The sequence below is a fragment of the Gasterosteus aculeatus genome, chromosome 4 (assembly GCF_964276395.1).
Source record: "Gasterosteus aculeatus chromosome 4, fGasAcu3.hap1.1, whole genome shotgun sequence".
NCBI classification, from domain to species: Eukaryota; Metazoa; Chordata; class Actinopteri; order Perciformes; family Gasterosteidae; genus Gasterosteus; species Gasterosteus aculeatus.
The window spans coordinates 4,362,779-4,377,909 of NC_135691.1; the positions used below are offsets into that span (position 1 = coordinate 4,362,779).

Consider the following 15,131-nt stretch of genomic DNA (forward strand, 5'->3'; position numbering starts at 1 on the left):
GGACGTACCTCTGGTTGGGCTCGGGGGCATTTCATCCATTTGCCTTTCAGACTGACCTTATTCACAGACAAAAGGCCGACCACCAAGTCTTTTCTCTGGGCTAGAAAGCCGTTAGAAAACAATGATGAATTACTTCACACCCACACAAACTTTTGCCTCTTATTTTGAAAAGTTATTCAGAGTATTCAATGTACTTCTTGTTTATTTTATTAGTAAAAGCATTCCCGGCCCCGTTGACCCCAGCGGCTGTTTCTGATCGATGGAAGCCGCACGTGGGGTCACACACATGCACACGCATGGCTGCAGCAGCGCTGACGGAGGCTCAGGTTACACGGACGGAGATCAGAAGCCGGCAGTGGGGGAGGAGGGAAGGGGGGGGGGGGGGGGGGGCGACTTCCTGCTGACCACTCGATCCCCGTGTCAGTGTCCGATACATACGGGACGATTTCACCAGGGTTCGAAGGACATGTCCCTGACATGACATGACAGATATGAGAAAAATACGTTTAGGCCTTTCATACATTTAACTACCGTTAAATGAATAAATCAACAGTAATACAAATTATTTATAGAGAAAGTAAAATTTTCCAGCAAGTGAGTTTCATTAATAATCCCTCAAATAACCTGTTGGATTAAAAACAATAAATGTCATTTGAATAATGTAGGAGCATGAGTGGAGGGTGTGTATGAATAACCACGGATGTCTCCGTGTGGATATTTGTCCTTAAATCACAGGTTTTGAGCTGGTTTGTCTTTCAGCTGTGTGTTGTTTCCTTTGTGTGTGTGTTTGCGTGTGCGTGCGATTCCAGTCGCCGTAAAACGAGCGCAGCCTGGCACTGCGGAGTCGATAACGCGACTCGACCTCCGACCCCTCGGCCGTCAGGTGGGAATATTAAAAGCGACTACCTGCTATCTGCTAGATTAGATCCTTTCTTCTGCTGAGGGACGGAAACTCGGAGCAATAAAAGAAAGCTTTAAATAGAAAGAACTCTCTGACCGAGTTGGATAACATTCATGTGAGGAATTGATCATCTACCGAGGATGAACTTTGACCTGTCAGCCGCCCCGATGCTTAAGGGGCGGCTCCAAGACAATTAAGCTCTGTCTGAACTTTCAAACTTCTAGATGCTGAACGTTCTCCTACTTGTGCTTAGCAGGTGGTGGTGGGGGGGGGGGGCTGGAAACACAGTGGGACAGTAAATAAGACGAGAAATACGGCTAGGGCTGAATACAAAGCTGTGAAATCAGTCTGTGCGTTCCCCGCCGGGACCCCTTTGACATAAATTTTAATTTTAAAACACAAAATGAGGAATGGAGCGCAGATGGAACATTTCATTGAACATCCCTGCACCATAAAAACACACGAGCAGCTGCTGCTTTAACACAATAAATCACGGCTGCACGTTTATACTGCGGCTCATTATTTGTTGTCTAATGCAGAAGTCGTTCACCTGCCAACTGCAACACATCTTTGTGACACAGTGTTTATTTCCAAAGTTTCCCATGCCAGTTTCCCATGGCACAAGTTGCAGGAGGGGTTATTTTAAAATAATTCATTCTTGGCTTTGACTTTAGGTCGTTTCCAACATGACAACATATCTTTTATTTCTGGCGGTGCCTGATGCTGCAACATTCATGACATGACAATCCTCAAAGGAGAAGCACAAGCTCAAATCAAGCCCCGCCCACTGGACGCGCCTTTTCCGTTCATTGGCGAGATTTGTTAAAGGAAGCACCAGGGAGAGAAGAAAGTCAATACAACTCAGTGAACAGACAAGCGATCCGTTTCATTGATTCATGTTTTTAGAATCTGCATGAGGAATAAAGAGCAGAACGTAAGGCTCGATATGAAGGAGACTCAGAGAGGTTTCCACTGGAACACAAACTATCATCAATGTGTATTTGACCCGATTCATCTCTGTCCCCTACAGGACATCTCACCCATCTGGCAGCATTGTGCGCATGACATCACCGCACGAGGGCCTGTTGGGACACCGGTCAACGCAGCGGATCCACTGCGTTAGCTGATTAAAGTAAATACCTCCCTCGGATGCTCTCACACTGCTCAACAGCTGATGAGACCTTAAACTTGTTGTCATAGTCGTAACATACATAATACATTATAATGGACAAATGTATTTTACAGAGTTTGACAGAATCATTTCGGTTAGGATTTGTTTGACTGCTTCTATTTTTCCAGACAAATTTCCTCGGTGCTCTTATTATATCCATAAATAAACATGATTAAATATGCGGGGGTGCCTCACTCAGGGGGACGATGATGTCTAATTTTAGGAAGGAAACTGCTCCACGGGATTCAAATATCAAAGGGCTTTTCCTCCCCTAAACGTCTTGCCAGCGCTGATTTGACTTTCAAACAAAAAGTGATCACTTTTTGTTTTATTTACAACCCCGCCGGCTCTCGGGTCACAGAGATCCCACTCTTAAATCAGAAGACCAAGTCACCGGATGGTTGTTAATCTATCAGCAGCTGACAGTGAGCTCTCCCAGGGACCCGTGTGTGATGGGAACCACGTCGCCTTCATTCATCTCATATTGGAGCGCTGCTAAATATAAAGCCCTCCGACGGAGCATCGCGGACCCAAACTGCAGCCTCCCACAGGGAGGAGAGCGGAGCCGCGTTACTCCAGGCTACCGGTTCAACGGTTTGAAGACGGAATAAAGGAGAATCGGACTTTTGGTTCTGTTATCTTTCTGAATGAGATATTAACTCTAAATCGTGTTGACAGGAGATCAATCTCAAACAGAATGAATTTCATGACACTGAGGGAAGCACGAGTGTGGGAAGCTAATTTGAAGGCAATGGGGTCCAAATGTTTTTGAGACGTTGTGCAGAGCAACAAGACCCTCTGAAAGCTTTCAGGGTAATAAGACCTGTGCGGGACGTAATACTTAAGTCTGCACTAAAGCAGCTGCAGCCGACATCGTTGCACACATCAGAATGTTAGATGTGTGGGACCTAAATACCAAAAAAGGGTTTGCATGCTTTAAAAAAGTGGAATCCAGGAGAATTCATTCAAGTCTCTGAGAAACAAACTGGTTTCCTGCGTTTCACCAGGTCATTGAAAGGTCACATGCAGACTCGTGTGGGCCGTCGATGTGCCAGCAGGTGGTCGTCTGTAATTCTATAGCGCAGATAATTATGTTTACCTAAAAACTGAAAGCCTTTTATTACACACTTTTTATGATATCGTTTTTTGTTTTTGATGTTGTCAAAACACTTAAATGAAAGAACTTCTGATAATTGATTTTTTGCCACAGTGGCCATGACTATAGAAATATAAATCCCATGTCCCATCCAATATTTTATACATCAGGCTTAGACGTTTATAATCACAGCCTCTGATTGGTCAACAGACCCCAAAGGCCTCGGCAGCTTGGACGCCAACAGCAACAAGAACTATTATTCACATGTTCACAGAAACATTTCAATGTGCGACTTTTATGGTTTTATTTTAAAAGTCTCAGCAGTTCAAAACTGGATTATAAAGCTTAAGGAAGTGATGCGACGGCACCGCAGCCCTCCGTAAAATAGCTTCTCGCCTCTCTAATAAAACGCCTCAGTGGTCTCAAGCACGTCGTAAACAACATCATTAGACCAGCAGAACCACAGCGCAAGTGATGTATTAGATTGTGTCTTTGCAATTTAAAATGCAGCCGTCGAAAAGGTCTTTTGATTGTCCCCACCGTTTCTAGTTACGTCATCTTTAAAAAAAATAAAAATCCTGGAATGTAGGTTCACCCGACTGCTGCAGTTCTTGTGGCTCTCGCACTCAACATCATCAAATTTTCGACCGAGTGAGTTTACCGGGGGAGTCGGGGTCTTGAGGTCTCGTCGGTGCCACTATTGACCAGTTCTCACCGAGCGGCCAACCCAAGGAAGACACTCGGGCAGCTGGCAGACAGACGCAAACAGGTGTAACTCTGCTTTCACTAAAAGGAAGCATTGAAGCGCCTTTTCCTTACTTAATGTTGGAGGTTTCAATCAGCGTCCTCAACTGATTTTAAATCAGTTTCGATGCTTTATGTGAAGCGCCTTTTTGTTGGAATGTGCTGAACAAATAAACTCGCCTTAGTATTTAGAGAATCCGAACCGCTCTTGGCGGTCGCTTGAAAATGACTTTTTGACCAAAGCTGAGCCCCCCTCAGGCAAACTCTCACATATAACCCTCAAATCGCCTTCTGTTCGTGCGTGTGGGCGGAGACAGTTCTCTGTGGGAGGGGCCTGTCCGCCCTCCTCTCGGGCCGGTGCGTCCAGGCCAGTGGGGGCGATGAGTGCCGGCTCTGCTTACGCTGCCCGTGGTGGGCGGGAATAAAACATTTCCAGTTCGGTTGATCAACTGGGGGAACACAGAGATGCGGAGACACACACAAAGAGAGAAGAACAAGTAGGTCAGCTGCGATAAACTGCCTCCAGGTCGCCGAAGCTTACGAGGCTGAGTTTAAATGAGGCACAAAGAGGTGAAAGTGTTGAGCAACAAAGAAGCAAATGACTCGTTCCCCGCAGCGTGCGTCGTGTTAGATTGGTCACCGAGGACCTGCAACGAGCTAATGGATGCCTCGTGGCGATCACCACATGCGACACCTCAGATTCACTGATCCCTCGTATCGTTTAAAATACCCAGCTCGGGGGCCTCCACAATCATTTCATTCAGAATTGTTTCCTCTTGCAACAGTTCGTATGATCTTTCCAAAGGAATTGTGTTTTTCCAGCAACCCAAATTCCGCTTGTTATCTTAATATGGTCTTTTCAAAATAAATGTCCATCTTTACAGATAAATTAACGCAACAGAATTCCTAAGTTAGGTTTCATGATCCCGTATATCCCCCCCTCCGTACATCCTTCACAGATCCCTCCTCGGACTGGGACTCAAACACAAACACGAGGGAGGAATTTCACTCTTCCTCGTTGACGCGTATCACAGCATCGATACTTGCCCACGTAGGTGATGAATGGTATCGTAAAAAGGTAGATATAAAGTGTCAAAAACTATTGAACTCAACTTGCCTGAAAGTTATTTCTTGCTTTGGTTTTAATTTGTAATAATCAACTGTTCCTTTTGATAAAACAATATGTGTACGTCTATGTGTTGGGCTTTTATTGTGAAAGGTAATGGAGTAACAAAGCTTAGTGTATTTATCCTAACCACGTTGTTATAGACTATAATGTTAATGCGGCCTTATCGCACAATGTCATTGGTTGTTGCCTTTATTCGGTCTGCTAAACGTCAACCTTCTCAGGACCAAAATATTAACGCTTCTTTGTTGCGTGATATTAACATTGTTTCTCATGTTGTTCTCATGACAAGACAACAGTTCAAAAAATAGATCGATGTGTAAATTTATCACCAAAAAATATATTTTTTAAATAAAATTGCTTGTAGACCCGTAAGATTGTATTTCCTTTATTCAGCTTTTTTTTTTTTACATCTTCTTAGTTTTAAAGCGGCCTGTAGCCTGAGAACAAAATGGTTCATGAAGCTTTGCTTTAGCCTTCACACCAATGGGTATGCAGAGGCCTGACCTGGATCCTCATTAGAATTCAGGCTTTGAAGAGATAATGTAGCTTTTGTTTGCTTCAGAAACCCAACAGAGCTTCAGCAAAAAATCCACCACTTCTCAATTAAAAGTTGATTTTGAAACACGTAATTATTCATGTCCACCTGAGGCGCTGAGGCTTCCTACTCCGCTAGTGTTGGTTGCTTTGCAGTAAAGTAAATAGTCAAGGAGGCTTTTATTGCATCAGGAACAAGAGGAAGTAATTAAAGGCGCTCATAAAAATAAAAAAAGGCAGCAATAATCACCTGCAAGGTTCTGTTTTCAACTCATGCACGACCACCGATATTAAATACCAGCTTGATAAATTATGTTTTCATCAGACATAACAGCTGGAACACCAACTATAAGTGTTTTCATAGAGATGTGAGAATGTTCAAATACTAATAAAAGGCTGATAAAAAGACTCTATGTGACAAGGGAACCTCACAAGAAGCTGAAACTGTTAAGAATGCAGAGATAACCAGCATATTTATTGAGATCATCAAAGCTCGTCAAAAGAAACACGATGGTTTCATAAAGAATCCAGGTTCAGTTCATCCATATTCATTAACAGATTTAGTTGTTTTTTTGGAGATGTGAGTCATAATCAATAACCTCTTGAACGATGACTCATCGGAAGATTATTCTAAGGAAAACATCCCACAGCGTCTCAGAAGTTTTCTGTTGGACAAATAAGCTGAGAGAAACTTTGACAGCGAGAGAGAGAACTTTAGAGCAGCTGCTTCAACAAAGGACCAGTTCACGAACCCGCTGATGTCAGCAATAAGATGAACACGCACACAGAACCTTAACTCACTTCCAACGAAGATATGGACACGCGCGAGGCAAACATCAAGCGTATTTCAGGTATCACTGTCTGCTCGAGGTGGCTGCGCTGATTCACAATTTTAAAAGTCGCTTTTATCGATCTTTGAGTGCTGACTCCTGTTAATCGGCCAGTTGCGGCTGGCTACCGGCCAGCGAGTCAAATAAACTGGACCTCTACAGCAACCTTCTGCCTACCATCGTAAAGCTCAAGCTCAATAGATGCTCTGGGTTTAACTAAACACGGTTAAGCTTGAAACAATCACGCTTGCTCAATATGACTCGTATCAATAACGTGGAGTAAAAGCAAACTTACAAAGCGGAACCCAAGCGGAGGCCAAATATTCTAAGAATTTATACAAGTACAGAATTTCGATCTCATTTATAACGGCAAGTTAATCCGGCGCCCGGCGATGACACGATTCCTTAAAGTTCGGCCCTCGACGAGATGAATGAATCTACTTTGTGTTATCGTCGCCACCATCTCGACCGTCCTCATGCACACGCAGGCTAATAACCCCACACACACACACACTTGTGGTGTGTTTACTCTGCAGCGGCTCCCACAGCGATTGTATCACTCACACTTCTAACTCGGACAAATTCCCCGAAGATTTAGATGTTCATCTCCCAGAGAGCCGACCGCCCGTTAATCCGTCAAATCAAATCAAGCCGCTCACTATTCAACAAGTATGAATGAGGCTTTGGTTTTAATCCATCTACGAGTCAGAGCTTAGTTTAGTCTTTTTGCGTGTCCACGTGTATATAGAAAATGTCAAAAATAACAAGAACATCCTTTTTTCTAAATATTCTCTCACAACATCTCCCAACTAGCTCCGGGCAAGAGAACAGAAAGTGGAATAAATTATATTTTGAATTACTTGATGTTTCTGTTCTTCATTCAACTCGTAGCTCTCACAACAAAGTCACTACAATTCACCATCGACGGTGGCGTGTCCCTTGAAGTCCGAATGACGACCTTCATTTCCTGCACGTCAGTTCTCACATTTATGCGCTTTAAAAGGGACACTCGACTAGTTACACTATCTCAATTATCCATTCATTCCTTTGTGTCTGTATTTGAGTTTATTTTTGCATATTGAGATAAACTAATTAACCACACATTTTGAAATGTATTAATCTCGATTAATGGCGATTAATGAATGATGTTGTTATAATGTTGTATTTAATGAATATTTGTTTTTCTTCTTAAGACTAAATCTTACACGTAATGAGTAACCACTTTAGAAAACGTGTATTTTACACAGTTGTTTAACTGTTAATGTTATTTTAAACACAAAACTACACACATTTGATCTTGGAGGCAGAATTTCACCGGGTGGAGCATGTTCCAGCTGGCTTAGCCGAGCAGCTAGCTTAGCCTAGCGGTGGTTTAAGTGCTGTGTTAGCCACTCAGCCCCCGTCTGTTTGACACGTGGAGGAATTCCTCTGCACAGTTCTCCGCTGTGCGTCGCGCCTCTGTTTGTTTTACAAAAAAAGCTCTGTCCACTCTGAGCTACCGTCTTGCTTTCGAAATGACTGCAGCTAGCCGCCGTTTCGTTTCCGCGGTCAACAAAGGTACGTTAACTATGTTGAAACATCCACATCGATCCATTTGACCCATCCATCTCTAGTATGTAGCATATAAAGTATTGTGGCCTTGATCCAATCTATTTTTCTTTTTCCCCCTTATCTCCATAAAGAGTGTAAAAATCAAGCTAAAAGCTTCTCCGTTTACAGTGACGCTGAGTTTCTGAGTTTAAGATGAGAGCTCCGTCTCACGGTGTGTAAACGCCGGCTTGAGTTTCACTTTAAAAGTCCACATATTAAAAACACTTTATCCCATTACTCCGACACTCTGACACCCCCCCCCCCCCCGTCCTCTATGAATCACCTCCTGGCATATCTGGGTAACAATGCAGCCCAAAGGACCGACACACTGCGCCTGGCTGCTCCGGTCGGACCTTAATGAAAGACAAACAGAGCTCAGCGCTCGACTCCCGGCCTCTTCAGGGCGTTTGAGTAAACAGTCCAACGGCGCTTCACAAAGTGCTGCGCCAGCTTTGTAAACCTTCCCTGTCAACACGTTTCTCCGTGGAAGCTGCGAGATGCAACTACAGCCGGTAAGTGGGTCGACTCAGTGAGGGGGGCGCACAATGCCCAAATTAAAAAAAATTCAAAATTGTATTCAGAGATGTTTGATGGTCCACGTTGGAGTCGGGTCAAACATCCCTCCCCTACACCCACAGCAGCTCATCTCTAAATCCCACATGTGCTTTAACGTTGGATTCTCATACAGATGTTCAAAGGTGTGATGACGTCACACGCTGAGGGACAAGTCCAGATTGAACCAATCAAACATTGGAAGGTTGTGTATGTGCGTGTATTTTGGATCCCAGGGTGTTTATCTCCTTCTATTGACGTTACGGTGTGAGTGTGTGTGTGTGTGTGTGTGTGCGTGAACGTATCCTCTGCATGTTGAAGGCAGGTGGGCAGCCTTTAGAACAATATTCACACACTCTTCAGTTTCTTTGAAGTGAGCTTTGATGTAGAGCTGAGAAACACAATTTGGGATTAAAGTGATGTTTCATCAGGCCAGAGGTCTCTCACCCCCCCCCTCTCCCACACACACACACACACACACACACATTTTAGATTTGACAGACAAAGGAGATAACAACTCGTATTTACAGGCAGGTCAATGAATCTTTAGCTTTCAGTTCTGAGTCCGTATCATTTATACCGGTTTCTGTGGCAACAAGGGACATTTCTGGAGTGTGTGTTGGAACCTAACCTATAATTAAGATAAAATGACGATCACACATTTAAACGCTTTGCTTTGCCTCAGTCATCTTTCAAACGTTTCATAATGTATTTTCGTGTTTTCAGAAGAAGCAATAACAAAATTTCACTTTTTAAATTCTCCAAAATCCTCTAGTTGCAGTTTGTGCTTCTTCTTTTTCGCTGCCTGTCCTCCGAGTCGGAGTCTGAGGTCTTTGACATCTTAGAGAGGAACATCTCCAGTGGCAAGAAGATCTACAACTCGCTGTCACACTTACAGAGGAGCTACTGCAAAATTGAATTATTCAAAGCCGTTACAGAGCTCCCGAAATAACAGCTGAAGTTCAAGAGGTTTGAACGAGAGACATAAACTTAAACCACTATGAGACAGAAAACAGGGCCTTGTGATGAAAGAACCGGGCCAGAACCAACCAGTAGAAGCGTTGCTCCTTGTGTTCCAGCTTGATGAAAGCGGCTCACTCTTATTATCGGAGACGAAGAAATGAAAAAGAAATTATTTCGGCCGCCAGAGATGCTCCGCCTCTGATAAATATCTTTATTACCAAATCAACTCAGTGTGTCGTGTTTGATGTAAACAGCTTTAAAAAGGGAAGATTATCGCCGGCTAATTGACTGCCAGAGGAAAGCATGAAAACATTTAAACAGCAATTAATCTAAAAGTCATTTCAGACGTTACGCTCTGCTGGATTTGTAATCGCGGCGTGTAAGGGCGGCACACACACACACACACACACTAAAACAAGACACATCCAGATGTGTGAATAGACAAACAGACACACGCTAAGATGATTAACAAAATCCACAACAGTTTAGCCAAAGACGTGTTACACTACAAGTTACTAAACTTCAACAGTCCTCAGAGACAGAAGTGCACAGACTCTTTGATACAGACAAGTATTTACAGTATACGGAAAACGGACGTCACAAAAGCAGATGTTTTTTAGTCCGTTCAAATCCCCAAAAAGTTCCACAATTCTCGAATTTGACACCATGGTGAAAAACCAGTTGAAATCCTAATTCATCTTATATTGCTGTGACATCATCTCACTTAAACTCCTGGATTGATTGAAAGTGTCTTGGAAAAAAAAAAACATTTATTAATTTGCACCATAATCATTTTTACTACACAAAGCTTAAACGTGCCGCATTTGCCAGTTTGCATTTGTAGGAAGAGACTCTCGACACACGCCGGCTGACACGCGTTCCTCTGTACTGGAAGCCATCCGTCACCGCGGGGCTTCCAACGCGCTGTCGTGAAACCGTCACTTTTGGCCGAGTGAAGCTGCTCAAGCGGAGTCTCCCTCTGCTCTGAGACGGGGAGGCCCGAGGTGATACGCCTAAAAATAAATAGCGACTTTCTCTCCTCCGCACTAAACCACCGTCTCTCTTGCTCGCCGCTTCCCTTTTTCTGCCTTCCCCTCCTCTCACATCCTTTTTCTCAAGGATGTGAACTATTGATGCAGCGGCTGTACGAGCAGTAAAATAATAAAACAGATCTTATGCAATCATATTGAAGTAGGCGACAGTCCAAAACAACTTAAGTAGTGTTGTTTGCCTCCAAAAAGGACCTCAAGGTTTTGGGGAATGTTCAACAAAGTTATTTTATTATGTATCGATTTGTGTTTTGTGATTTGATTAAAGTTTAGTCTAGACAGACAATTAGGTTTAATTAAGGATCAATTTATTATTTAAATTGTTTATCCAAAAATACCAGAGTTCATGTGAGTATTCGCTGCTGTAAACTACCATTAAAAACAACTTTGTATCCTGGGAAACTACGATGACGGATTTCTTCAAACCGTTTTCTCATGTTCAGGTGGATTAAGTCAACTTGCACCTTTCCTCCTCACCGGATTCAATTACGACGGCAACAAATGTCTTTTGTCTTTAAGCACCTTTCTGTCTTATCGCGGCCTCCGTTGAGTGAAGCTAAAAGGTCAGCAATGAGAGTAGACTGTGATGACAGCGCATCACCTGCACGTCTGTTCCATAAACACACACACGCACACACACACACACACACGAGTCCGAGGCTTCGTTCTCATTAAGCATTTATTTATTGTTTGGTGGTTAAAACCTCCTTGAGACTCTTCGCACGGAGCCTCGGTGGGTTGAGCTGAAGCCGCGTTTCGCATCGCTCTCTGGTGGTAAATCGCCTCTTCACAACGTCCTGCGACAACATGCAAAACCCACCCATGTGCGTCTTTGTGCGTCTTGTTTCGACTCATTTCAACATGCGACTCATTTGTAAAGGATTTTGTGGAGCCGTTCATTCTGGCGCAAAATAGACAATTTACAAGATACAGATGTTCAAATACGTAATACCCGATTTCACTTCTACAACCAAGAGCAAGGAAACTTTTTAGTTGATCAAACCTCTGAGGTGATGGAGACGGCAGTAAAGGTGCAGCCCGTGACCTTCAGCTAGCAAAGGAAGATCTAACGTTAAGAGATGAAAGTACGCGCTCTACAGATGTTGAGCGTCTATGATGAATACGTGTGAAATGTCCACAGCACATACATTACTTTGTGTATCCAACAGCCGGTGTGTGTTTTCCTACGAAGGTTTAGGAGGCGGTTGTTGTTGAATCCAGCACAGACGTTACTGGGCTCTGTTAGACGGACCGATTCTTTATACAGCTAATTATGAACCTCCAGCCCGACGAGAGAGCGACAGAGAGAGAGATCAATATGCATTGAGGTGAATATTTCAGACTCACAGCCAGTTAGTCTGGATTACATCGTCCAAATGGAGACCGAAGACGCGTCCAACCGATCACTCGAGATGTTTATTGGTCAGATATTAGTTACAGTTCAGAAAAATCTTTAGCAAATGGATGTGAAAGTAATATGTGGCAGAAGTAAACGTGTGTGAGAGAGCCGGAGAGAGAGAGAAGTGAGGACCCTGCAGCTCCTCTGGTCGTCTTCCTGATTCCATCTGACTGAACTCGCGGTCTTGTCTCGTGTTGTCCTCTGCGTGAACTTCTCTTACAACTCTTCAAGGATGAAGACGAACGCAGATCATCGTCAGCGCCACAAGGTTTTTTTGAGCGACATAAACCGGATATTTAGAGATGAAATATGTGTCTGTACAGAGGCCGCCATGTTGCTACGGTAACCCATAAGGGCCAAACTAAACAGTCTAGAAAGAGCCTTTCACGATTTTTATGTTTCCAGAAGGAATAAATGATAATTTATCGTCTTTCAATGGAACCGTTTTGTGATGAACTCGTATACCGTGAAACTCAATAAACAAATCGCTGAGATGCCAATATCACCTTCGATTTCTCAAAAATATAATGTAGAATATTTTGAGGATAGATGTTATCAAAACATACTAAGGAAAAGATTATTGTTCAACATAAAATACTTTTAAAAACTCCAACTTACATCCTCACTTTCTCCCCGCAGCACCTGAATGCCTCACGAGTTCCATGTGATTTGTAAAAGACTGTAAGGAAATCTTACATTTTCCCGCAGGTCTTCATCCATGTATCCCATCATGCATCATGGTCCAATGCACCTGCCCGAAGCCTCGGTCGTACTGTGCATAATGTTCCCAAAGGTACACAATGACAACGAGTGGAAATATGTTCACTGATATGCAGCTGTGCATGTCAGCTATCGATTACCATCATAATCAATGCGAGAATCAGTGTCTTTGTCGAGCATGTATTGACGGTTCTGTCCACTAACACACAAATGGACTCTAAATATAGCTTTGGACACGGGAGCAGCAGGAAATCTGTCGGAATCAACCCTAAAAACTGAGTCAGCGTTCAGACTTAAGCTCTCACCCCCCCCTCCCCACCATCCCACCAACACACACACACACACTGCAGCTATTCCATGTTATTGTTTTGGAGAGCTGATCCATCCGTTTATAATCCAACAGCTTTTACCGACTTTCTCTACGTATCAGCCGGTTCAGACAAAAGGGCCGAAAGAGGCTCATCGCCAAATGTTGGATCCATCAAAAGCTTTTGACAAGTCTTGGTTTGTTTCTTTCTGTTTTAAAGTCAACATTCTGCCCTGTAGTGGGATTCATTCAACCCCCCCCGCCTACGAAACGAAACAAGGACCACGCAAATCCAGTCAGGCAGGCGCCACAGTGTGCATGAGGTACTGGTACAAAGAAACCCTCTGGACATTTCTTCTGTTGGGATGCTGCACGTCGTGAAGATCAAAATGAATAACGACAAAAGGAACTTCAGAGGGGCACAAAAACAGACCCAATCCCACGTGTTCATCGGAAGCTCCTTCAGCTCAGACTCAGGGGGGGTTAAAGAAATCTACACCAATGTAATGTGACTCTCATATTAATGTCCCCTTTCCGATCTGCACAAATATCACATGGGACAAAAAGGTGTCATTTTTTACTGAAAAGAATCAACTGCGGGTTTTAACCGCATCTCGTGCACCAGACTTGAGTCTCTGGCTCCCAAAGTAGAGCCAGAGAAAAACCATAAAACCTTTCTGAACAAGCACGCTCGTTAATATCGAGAACTTCCATAAAAATACTGCGGCGCGACTCTACGGGAAAACAACCCAATGGAGGTGGACATCTGAGGAGTGCCCAGCCCCATGTCAGTCAATAGAGAGACACCTTGTACCCGCACCTTTGATCACCTGCACGTCTGTTCCATAAACGTTACATAACCAGAATAATCAAAGTCCTCAAGCAACAGGACAGGACGTGTCAAACGCTGAATTTAAAGCATTGTTTCAAAAAGGGAGAGAGGACTTTAGAGGAATCTGCCGAGAGACTGCAATCAATTCTTGTGAAATATTCCTTTCAAATACTAGAAAAATCCTTTCTGGCGTTGGTCACTTTGTAAAGTCTGACGTTTTTCACGCGAGATGGAGGGAGAAAAAAAACCACATTGGAGACGAAGCAGAGACAAAAAGTCCACCACCAGTGAGTTGACGTCCCTCTTAAACGAAACCCACAGGGGTCCCGGTGACTTCCCACGATGCACCATAGAACTGATTGTACATCTGCGATGCTGCTCACTTACAGCCTCCTGTACATGTGGACCTATAGGTTCCTCATCGATAGATTACCGACGTCCCGAACACACGCAGAAGCTGCAGTCCACATTGAAACCGGTCGATCTGAACTGGGGGGAAAGAGTTTTAAAATATGGAGGTCAAAAGACCCACAGCCCGTCAGGTTAAAACACACAGTGGTGTCCTTTCACCTTATGGTTCGTAACTGAACATGCAAATGACCTCACGGATTTGACCTGACATTCCTTTCACTGGTTCCTGTAACAATAGTCATATTATGAGAGCTGATCATCGGATGTGGTTATCTGAAGTGGGAATGGAAATAATCGAAGTGACTTTAAACTCATTTGAAATTACAGCCAAATTATCAGAATATTAACAGTCATTTATTTGTTCCTTCCTTCAATTCGGGGAAGGTCAGGCTCCTCTACAGAGGTCAGCACAGCACAGCGGGCTGATGATCTGCGAGAATAAAGCAGCTTTAACTCACCATTTCCTCGTGGAGACGCCGGGTCCAGAAAGCATGTCACGACGCTAAATCCCCGCGAGCCGGCAGCGCATCGTTGTTCAGTCCGAGCGCAGCGTCACGCAAAAACACCCGCCGCCAACTAATTAACGAGCCCTCAGGGGAGGAGGAAGCCCGGCAGCCCGGCAGCCAAACGACGAGCGCGGCGCGCCGGAATGTGGAGAAAGCGTCCGTGCGCACGAGACCACCGACTGGCGGTGCGCGCCCGGAGACACCGGAGAGAGGACGTGGGGAGGGACACAGAGAGAGGGAGGGAGAGAGACCGGGGTGGGAAGTGCAGAAGTCTCGCGGAGAGGTTAGCGGATCCTTTGGAGGGGCAGCGCGGAGATGTTGGCGCTGTGCCGCTGCGCCTGAACTCGCCGCGGACACGGAACCCGCTCCGCTGTAGTCCCTCCTCCTCGGGTCCGGG

General features: G+C 44.3%; 1 protein-coding gene across 4 annotated transcripts in view; it reads right to left on the reverse strand.

Annotated features, from left to right (window-relative positions):
- htr4 (5-hydroxytryptamine receptor 4) overlaps window positions 1-15,131 on the reverse strand; it is an 88,053-nt gene extending 72,922 nt beyond the window's left edge. For 2 of the 4 annotated variants that reach the window (XM_040174728.2, XM_040174730.2), the window contains exon 1: window positions 14,687-15,116. Coding sequence is in view for 2 of the 4 variants with exons in the window: in XM_040174731.2 (XP_040030665.1) it covers window positions 14,687-14,721 (35 nt within the window). In the remaining 2 variants the exon portion in view is untranslated. Of the gene's footprint in view, window positions 1-14,686 lie in introns of all 4 variants that reach the window. The other 2 variants (XM_040174731.2, XM_040174732.2) reach the window with 2 other exon arrangements.